This window comes from Gossypium arboreum, chromosome 6 (assembly GCF_025698485.1).
Source record: "Gossypium arboreum isolate Shixiya-1 chromosome 6, ASM2569848v2, whole genome shotgun sequence".
Lineage (NCBI taxonomy): Eukaryota > Viridiplantae > Streptophyta > Magnoliopsida > Malvales > Malvaceae > Gossypium > Gossypium arboreum.
In genome coordinates this window covers 123,343,375-123,353,116 of record NC_069075.1, presented here as the reverse complement: position 1 = coordinate 123,353,116, position 9,742 = coordinate 123,343,375, and the positions used below count along the sequence as shown (strand labels likewise).

At 33.9% G+C, this 9,742-nt stretch overlaps 1 protein-coding gene across 2 annotated transcripts; it reads right to left on the bottom strand.

Annotated features, from left to right (window-relative positions):
- Positions 1 to 773: 773 nt before the first annotated feature.
- Positions 774 to 4,313, bottom strand: LOC108470550 (mitogen-activated protein kinase kinase 2-like). 2 transcript variants are annotated; one of them, XM_017771900.2, is made up of 9 exons: positions 3,990 to 4,313; positions 3,814 to 3,898; positions 3,434 to 3,580; positions 2,661 to 2,885; positions 2,395 to 2,577; positions 2,064 to 2,287; positions 1,756 to 1,801; positions 1,549 to 1,648; positions 774 to 1,143 (listed from the first exon to the last, which is right to left on the bottom strand). In XM_017771900.2, exons 1-8 carry the CDS (start codon positions 4,070 to 4,072, stop codon positions 1,559 to 1,561), a joined length of 1,083 nt encoding a protein of 360 aa, XP_017627389.1. In that variant the 5' UTR covers positions 4,073 to 4,313; the 3' UTR covers positions 774 to 1,143; positions 1,549 to 1,558. The 2 variants fall into 2 exon arrangements, with proteins under 2 accessions (XP_017627389.1, XP_052886084.1); XM_053030124.1 differs by lacking the exon at positions 3,434 to 3,580.
- Between the last annotated feature and the right edge of the window lie 5,429 nt (positions 4,314 to 9,742).

Below are 9,742 nucleotides of genomic sequence, written 5' to 3'. Positions count from 1 at the left end.
CTCCTTTTTCATTCTATACTCCTTTATTAAGATATCAGTGACTCAGGAAATTATATACATCTAAAGATTTCGTTAGTTTCCCAGTTGCATTTATTGTTTCAGAAAATTCTTACAATATTCAATCTTGATTTACGACATTATTCATCACATTTTAAATAAATATAGCATTTAATAAACTATTTTTGAATAGTCAAGCTAAATAAATTAACATAGACAAACTGCAAATAAATAAATAAATAAATCATGTTCGTCTTTTAATAAAATCATATAACTCGTTTATTATATAATTAACAATATTACTATATTTTATTTCATCATTTATAATATAATTATTAATACCATTTTGATTATTCTATGGCTAAGAAGCAAGAAATGTTTTATTTATTATTCATGATTAGATTTATAACATGTACACAAGCACACATAATTTTAAAATTTTAAAACAAGTAAAGGACAAAGCTGAAGTAGACAAACAAACGCCGTAATCAAATTTTGGAAAGATGTTATGTTTTGCATTGAAGCAGATAGCTCTTTATAGGAAGGATTTTTGTAAGAGAAGACATTGCAAATAGATGTAAAAAGTCGTATATTGATATAAAGATTATCAACTATTTATTGGTTGAAGAATCAACCAGATAACCATAACAATGTGGATTTGATATCAAATGGTGAAACGACCCCTACATTTGCCAGACCTTAAGGTTAAAAGTTAACCCATGCTTATTATGAATTCAAGTGCATGTAAACAAAGCTGAAGCAGTCGGAAACTCAAATAGGCAAATCAATATTGTTTACTTTCCATTATCTATTTCAGCAAGTATATAATATTTTTCTTAATATATGACAGCATTACCTTTTCAATTATGAAAAATTAAAACACAGCAATAAGCTGTAACTCACGCTCAGAGTCCTCAGCCAAGAATATCTTTGATGGTTAACTTCCGGCATCTTCATCACAATAGCTACTCAACTCCCACACTGAAGTCGCAACGATAACTAGAAATCATCCATGCTTCTTCATCACAATAGCTACTCAACTCTCACACTGAAGTCGCAACGATAACTAGAAATCATCCACGCTTCTAAAACTTTGGCTTTTACTGACTTCTTTGAGCGTGACCGATTATTTATTCAGTCTGAACTCTGCCAAAAGAGAGAAAAAAGGTTGAAGTGTTGGTTTCGCTTTAAACAGAACCACCCCTGGGAATAAATATTAATCACAACTCATGCATGAATGGTTTGCTTATTTTAGAATCATCTTTCTTTCTTTTCTTTAATCTTTAATTTACTTAATTTTTTCTAACATCTAAGCTTCTAAAAGCAAGAAAAGGTTTTTTTTTTTTTAAGATTCTAAGTAAACAGAAACATCAAAAATTATATTGCTATGCTTTAGATATGAAGAAGACCAAAGACATTCTGTTTCATCGTAGTGAAAACAACTTTTAACAGATAAGCATGTTAAATTAAATTCCAAAGGAAGAGTCATCAAGTATCATAGAGAAAGCCCATATGATAAATTTATGACACCAAACTCAAACATAAACATACCACATAAATTCTAAAGTGTTGCGAGCGGTGATCCAGCATCATTGAAGTAAGATGAAAGATCAGCATCTGAGTCATTATACATGTTCAAGAAAGGCAAATCCTGTATTCACATTGAAATCACATGTGAATTATCTTTAAGAGATATTTAATCAATTTTTTACAGCTCAAAAATAAAGGAGCCAGTGAAAAATCAAGATATTTACATACCAGCAGCTCCTGTGCTGACTTTCTCTCGTTTGGGTCTTTCTTTAAACTGCCATGGATAAATGAAAAAGCAATTAAAAAGAACAAAGGTTGGGCTTGGTAAACTTGTACAATAAAATATACTACAGAATCCATGTGAAACAAAAAATTGCAGAGGCTATCATTCTAGTACTGAAGGGAAATTGATAAATGATATCCGTTTTGAAGAAAACTTTTACTTTAATACAAAACTTAATAACTCGTGAGGTTAAAAATATTCTAAAACGTCATTCAAGGCAACTGTATCAAGTAATTCAAAAAATAATCTATACCATGCAGAAATAAACGAGCAAAACTCAGGAGAAAATCGATCTGAAGGTGCACAAGGTGGTGGTTGTTCAACAATTTGTTCCATGAGCTCATAAAAATTTGTCCATCCTGCTGCCTGGTCTGGTGGGGAATATGGGAATTGACCAGTTGCACATTCAAGCAACACCAGTCCCACGCTCCAAATGTCACTTTTATTGCCATAATTGCCACCAATAATTCTCTCAGGCTAGAAAAGACATACATGGACATTAAAAGACTGATAAGTTTTGAACAAATAAGAATTACATATAACTTAGCCACTAAAAGAACATTTTTGTAAACTAAATTACTTACAGACATATAGTTGTATGTGCCGACAAAAGTGTTTGCTAGCCCTGAGGTGCTTGTCATTATTGCACTCACTCCAAAGTCAGTGATCTTGACTTCGCCTCTATGATTTATTAACAAGTTAGATGGCTTTAAGTCACGGTGGATAATGTGTCTTTCGTGGTGAAGATATATCAAACCCTTGAGCACCTGCATTAATCAGAAGAAATTTAAACTACATACCAGAACATTTGGTACATGCTACAACTAATTCAAAGTTCAAATGAACAAACCTGCTTACATATCACAGCAAGATAGGGTTCGGGAATTGATTTAACCTTTTTCAGAAAGTCTGCTAAGGATCCACCATCCATATACTCCAAGATGATTGAAATGGCACCATTTTTATAGAAAGACTGATAACAAACAACAACATATGGACACTGAGAGGACTGGTTTATTTTCAACTCCTTTGCAATCTGCTTGCGATACGAGTCCTCAATATTCATTTGAATAACCTAAGAAAATAAGGCATGTTAGAAATTAAGAGATTGTGAGGACAACATGGAGATGCAAAACGAATATTTCATTTCTATTGCTAAAATGTTTATTTGGCTAACTCCAGTTTTTATAAAGGAGTAACGAAATCTGTTTAGAAGAATGGCTTCTATCAAATGAAGAAAGTCCAAACATTCTTCATTATTTCCTAGTTTAGCCTACAACGGTTGCATTTCTCTAACAGGAAATCAATCATAATACATCTGTCAATCATGATTCGGAGAGATTTTCTGTAATCATTTATCATGATCAAGCATATCAATAAGTTTCCAACGAAGCAAGACCTTAAGCTGGCATAAGGTAAACGAATTACAAGTCTGCAACCTAAAGAGGTTCCAATCTCACAACATGTAATTTCACTGCGGTAGAGGTGGTTCGAATAAGATCATGCAAATGTTCTGTTGGAAGACCAAACAATTCTTGCTTAACAAAAGAACATACCCGAAAACTTTTAATACTAAAAATATGAAAGTACAGGAAGAGTTAAACTTGGCTCTAAGAAATATACTTTCAATGCAAAAAACTGGCCGGTCCATTTGTGTTGGACCAATTGCACAATTCCACCATTACCCTTTCCGATAACTTTAATGGCATCTAAATCCTCTAAACTCAACTGATCGTCATTGTCAGCTTCGGATGGCTTAATGGGCGGAAGCTAAAACCAAAAAAAAAAAAAAAAAAAATTAAGAGATCTTCGAAACATGAAATTTAAAAAAAAAAATTAAACTTAATAAAAGGAACAGTTTTCGTCAATTGGTAATATCTATCTAGCCAAGAGCAGTGTAGCGCTGCATTAAAAAAAAAAGTCAAAATTTTGAACAACGAAAAAACATCTAAGAATTGAAAACAGAAAATTCGTTCACAGAAAAGGAAATTGAAAATTCATACAGCTTCAGGCTCGGATTGAGAGACAATTCGAACACCGTCCTTGTTGACGAGAAGATCGCCGTCTTTGAATGTGCCGCTTTCGGTCCTGCCATGAAAAATTTAGCACCAAAATCAACCTTAAAATAGAAACGGTAACAGACCTTTGATGAGGGGACGTAATAATGAATTATCATTACAGAAATTTGGAGACGGAGGTCTCGGCTGGAGGAGGAAGAGAGAGCTTCAAATTAGGGCTTACAACTCCCTTTCCTTTCGTCATTTCAAGGACTTCAGATTTAGGTTTTTACAGAAAAAGAGAAAAGGAGAACTTTTTTTTTTCTAATTAATTGAGAAGAAAATTATTTGACAGTGTTTTTTATAGCAGCAACCAGTCACCTCGTCCATAACAGCCACGAGGAAGATGGCCCAGAGCCCCAGACTTCCCGTTTACTTTCCTTTAATTTACCCGCGCCACCCTTTTTTTGCCTTTTTCTTTTTTATTCTTTGAAGATATTTTTTAAATTTTTAATAATAAGCTTTAGCTTACTCCGATTACTTTTTGGATTATTATCCTATAATTAAAAAAGGGATAACATATAATTCGGGTCCTGACATTTTTCATTTCTATCTAGTTGGTCCCTAATTTTTTTTACTTAATTGATCCTTGAATTTGTATTCTCACAACCAAGTTGGTACCCCACACTAACACCAATAACTTGTCTTGACATGGTACCACTAATCAATCTTGGGGGTGCCACGTAACATCTTAAGAGGCTATCACATAACAAACATAAATTTAAAAAATTAAAAGATTGGCTAACAGTGACCGACTAAATACAAATGGAGAAAATCAAGAGTCGAATCTTATCTCTTAAAAAAGTTAAAATTTTAAAATACAACATAAATCTATAAATTATAGTACTTTTTTACAATTTTACTTTCCTTTATTGTACAATTTCCATCCCCACTTCTTTTTTCTTGCACCTAAGTCCCATTTTATTAGTTTAGTTTACATTTTAAAAAAAATTGAAATGCAAATAAAACACTAAACTTGACGGGAATTCACACGGAAGCATCTTAGAATTGAATTTTCATTATTTTATTTTACAAAACTTAATAAGTTGGTTTATTTAGAATTTGACTCTCAAATTTTATAAAATTTGATAAATTAGTCCAATTGTAGATAAATACATGAATTTAAATGACTAATGTTCACTAATTCATTACATATAAATTAAATTGTTTTTTATAATTTCTTGCATATAAATCGCTAAATTGTTAATTTTATATAAACAATTTAATGATAAAGTTTAAGAGTTTTACCTAAAATGGATTAATTTTCAATTTTTATGAAACAATGAAATTAAAGTAAAGCCACTAAGTTCTCAAAGATGGAATTCAGAATTAGAGCTTCATGAAAGTATAATTATTCATACATCAAGTCTAAATATTAAAAATTCTTTTGGTTCGAAACACTAATTTCATTGCTTCAAATATATTGAAATATTAAATGTATTTTTATTACTTTTTTGAGGTTTTAGGTGTAATTATAAATATATATTTGGATAATTAAAAGTAGAATCAAACTATTACGATAAATAGATAAATAAAGGATCAAAAATAATTCAAAAATATCTACTCATCGAACTAAACCCGTCTGTTAGAATTAAGTGACCCAAATTCTTATTTAAATAAAATACGATGGAAAATAAAATAAAAGTAAAATCCATATAGAACTAGACTTCTTTTATTTTATTTTAGAATAAGGTTTTTAAACCTTATTAAACTCCATCTATTTTATATTGATTAGGATAAGGTGTTTCAATCCTACTAGAATATGGCTTTGCAAGCCTATAAATAGACATAGTTTATTTCTCTTGTATTTGATTCAAATTTTTCGACATAGTGAATTTTCTTCTCCTCTGCCCGTGGTTTTTTCCCGAAATGGTTTTCACGTAAAATTTGTGTGTTCTTTATTTTATTTATTTTATTTTATTTTATTTTTCACAAATTGGTATCCGAGCTTCCGGGTTATTCATCTTGATCATGGTAATGGCGTCTTTGAAGTATGAAATTCCGCTGTTGGATTGCAACACCAGATTTGCATTGTGGCAAATTAAGATGCAAGCAGTTCTTACACAGATGGATCTGGAGGATGCCCTGCTAGGGATAGATAAGATGCCTTCGACATTAACAGATGAAGAGAAGAAGCGTAAGGATCGAAAGGCATTAACACAATTACATCTGCATTTGTCCAACGAAATTTTGCAGGATGTGATGAAAGAGAAAACTGTCGCTATATTATGGAAGAGGCTAGAACAAATATGTATGTCGAAAACTCTAACAAGCAAGTTGCATATGAAGCAGCGTCTTTATGCTCATCGTTTGGAGGAAGATGCGTCTTTACACGAACACTTACCAGTATTTAAAGAAATCCTCTCAAACTTGGAGGCCATAGAGGTTCAGTATGATAAGGAAGATCTAGGGTTGATTCTACTTTGTTCGTTGCCCCCGTCTTATTCAACCTTGAGAGACACGATTTTATATAGCCGCGAGTCTCTTACAGTTGATGAGGTTTATGATTCTTTAACCTCGTATGATAAGATGAAGCATCATGTGGTTAAACCCGACTCTCAGGGAGAGAGTCTCATTGTTCGTGGGAGACAAGATCGAAATGCTGATGATGATCGTGGTAGGACACAGGAACGGAATCCTCGTGGTAAATCTAAAGGTAGATCGAAGTTTTCAAACAGAGGTAAAACTTGTAACTTCTACAAGAAGAAAAGGCACATTAAATCTGAGTGCTATAAGCTACAAAATAAGATTAAAAGGGAGGTTGCGAATCAAAAGGGAAAACAACTAGAAAATTCCGGTGAAGCTGATGTTGTAGAAGACTACAGCGATGGTGAACTTCTAGTCGCTTCTGTCAATGATTCTAAAGTAAGCGAGGAGTGGATACTTGATTCAGGCTGTACCTTCCACATGAGTCCCAATCGGGATTGGTTTACAACTTACTAAACAAGATGTCAAAGGTGTTGTTTTGATGGGAAATAATGCTTCGTGTAAAATCGCAGGTGTTGGAACAATTAAAGTTAAGATGTTTGATGGAGTTGTCAGAACACTTAGTGACGTGTGGCATGTTCCAAAATTGAAAAGAAATTTAATTTCGTTGAGTACTCTTGATTCAAAAGTGCAGATACACAATTTGAAAGTGGGGTTTTAAAGATTTCAAAGGGTCCCTTGTTGTGATGAAAGGGTAGAGAAAGATTGCCAAGTTATATGTTTCTGATTCTATCATTCTTGGTGATGCAATTGCCGCTTCCTCTTCCTTGTCGATGATGATATTACTAAATTTTGGCATATGCGCCTAAGGCATATGAGTGAGAATGGCATGGTAGAATTAAGTAAAAGAGGACTTCTTAATGGGCAAGGAATTTGCAAACTGAATTTCTGTGAGCACTGTGTTTTTTGGGAAGCAAAAGAGAGTTCAATTCACTAAAGGAATCCATAACACGAAGGGAACATTAGAGTATATTCATTCTGATCTGTGGGGGCCATCCAGAGTGCCTTCGAGGGGTGGAGCTAATTATATGCTAACATTTATTGATGATTTTTCCATAAAAGTTTGGGCATTTTTCCTGAAGCAGAAAAGCGATGTGTTTTCTGCATTTAAGTCTTGGAAAATTATGATTGAAAAACAGAAGGGAAAACAGATAAAATACCTCCGCACAGATAATGGCTTAGAGTTTTGTTCTGTTGAGTTTAATAGATTGTGCAAGTCAGAAGGGATCATGAGACACTTGACAGTTCGTCATACTCCACAGCAAAACAGCGTTGCAGAACGAATGAACAGAACGATCATGGAGAAGGTTCGATGTATGTTGTCAAATGCCAACTTACCGAAGGCATTTTGGGCAGAAGCGGCCTCTACTGCATGTTTTTTGATCAACCGATCTCCATCCGTTGCCATTGAGAAAAAGACTCCACAAGAGGTATGGTCTGGTAATCCTGCTAATTATTCTAATTTAAAGATTTTTGGGTGTCCTGCGTATGCTCATGTTGATAATGGAAAATTGGAACCGAGATCTATTAAATGTATTTTTCTTGGTTATAAAGCTGGTGTAAAAGGGTATAAGCTATGGTGTCCTGAAAATAGAAAAGTTATGATTAGCAGAGATGTTGTTTTTTATGAAACTGCTATGCTACCTAACTTATCTCTTAAAGACTCTTCCAATAAAGAAAATCAAAAGCAGGTGGAGCATCAGATTAGTACAGAGTCAACTCCTCAAACCAGAACAAAAATTGAGAATAGAGTTGCTTCTTCACCATAATATTCTATCGCCAAAAACAGAACTAGAAGAGAAATTAAACCTCCAAAGAAGTATGCCGAGGTTGATCTAGTTACTTATGCTTTAAATGTGGCTGAAGATATAGATGCGAATCAAGAGCTATCTAATTATTCTGAGGCGGTTAGCTGTGAAGACTCAGAAAAGTGGATGTTTGCTATGCAAGAAGAGATGGAATCACTCCACAAAAACAGAACATGGGACCTTGTGAAACTTCCTAAAGGTAAAAAGGCTATTCGTTGTAAATGGGTGTTTAAAAAGAAAGAACGGACTCTAGGAGTTGAAGAACCCAGATATAAAGCAAGGCTTGTTGCAAAGGGTTACTGATCAAATTCCAGAGTGGACTTCACAGATGTGTTCTCTCATTGCTAAGCATAGTTCAATTCGAGCTTTGCTTGGTATTGTGGCCATGCATGATTTGGAGCTTGAGCGGTTAGATGTAAAACCGCATTTCGCATGGAGAACTTGAGGAAGATATTTACATGCAACAACCGAGGGTTTTATAGTCTCGAAAAAAGAGGGCTATGTTTGCTTGCTTGAAAGTCCCTTTACGGTTTGAAACAGATCACCAAGACAGTGGTACAAGAGGTTTGATTCCTTTATGACTTCTCATGATTTCAAAAGAAGTAGTTTAGACAGTTGTGTTTACTTTAAGAAAAAGCAGTGATGGTTCTTTTGTGTATCTACTTCTTTATGTTGATGACATGTTGATAACACAAAAAGATAAAGGAGAGATAAGAAAGGTTAAAGCCCAACTAAGTGAAGAATTTGAGATGAAAGATTTAGGACCAAAGAAAGAAGATACTTGGTATGGAGATTCTCAGAGATAGAAAAGTAAGTAAATTGTACCTAAGTCAGAAGGGGTACATTGAGAAAGTTCTTTGCAGGTTCAATATGCAGAGTGCTAAGCCTGTTAGTATTCCTTTAGCAGCCTATTTTAGACTTTCATCGGCCTTGTCTCCTCAATCAGATGATGAGATTGAGTACATGTCACATGTTCCATACTCTAGTGCAGTGGGATCTCTCATGTATGCTATGGTTTGTTCACGTCCAAATTTATCATATGCAATTAGTGCAGTTCGCAGATATATGACAAATCCCGGTAAAGAACATTGGAAAGCAGTTCAGTGGATTTTAAGATACTTACGAGGCACTACTGATGTTTGCTTACAGTTTGGAAGAACTAAAGATGGAGTTATAGGGTATGTTGATGTTGATTTTGCTGGAGACCTTGATAAAAGAAGATCTCTCACAGGTTACGTCTTTACAATCGGAGGTTGTGCAATTAGTTTGAAAGCCATTTTGCAAACTACAGTCGCTTTGTCTACCACTGAAGCTGAGTATATGGCGATTACTGAGGCTTGTAAAGAAGCTATTTGGTTGAAGGGACTATTTAATGAACTCAATGAAGACCTTCAAATCAGCACAGTATTTTGTGACAGTCAGAGTGCCATCTTTCTTACAAAAGATCAAATGTTTCATGAGAGAACAAAACACATTGATATTCGGTATCATTTTGTTCGTGATATTATTGCTCGTGGTGATATTGTTGTGAGCAAAATTAGTACTCATAAAAATCCTGCAGATATGATGACTAAGTCACT

Bases quoted from the DNA above. Each gene is read 5' to 3' on its own strand.
- LOC108470550 (XM_017771900.2), bottom strand. From the start codon at position 4,072: ATGACGAAAGGAAAGGGAGTTGTAAGCCCTAATTTGAAGCTCTCTCTT. The intron at 3,581-3,813 runs GTATGAATTTTC...TTTTGGTTTTAG, and splicing joins CTCAATCCGAGCCTGAAGCT to CTTCCGCCCATTAAGCCATC. The intron at 2,578-2,660 runs GTTTGTTCATTT...TGATTAATGCAG, and splicing joins TTGCTGTGATATGTAAGCAG to GTGCTCAAGGGTTTGATATA.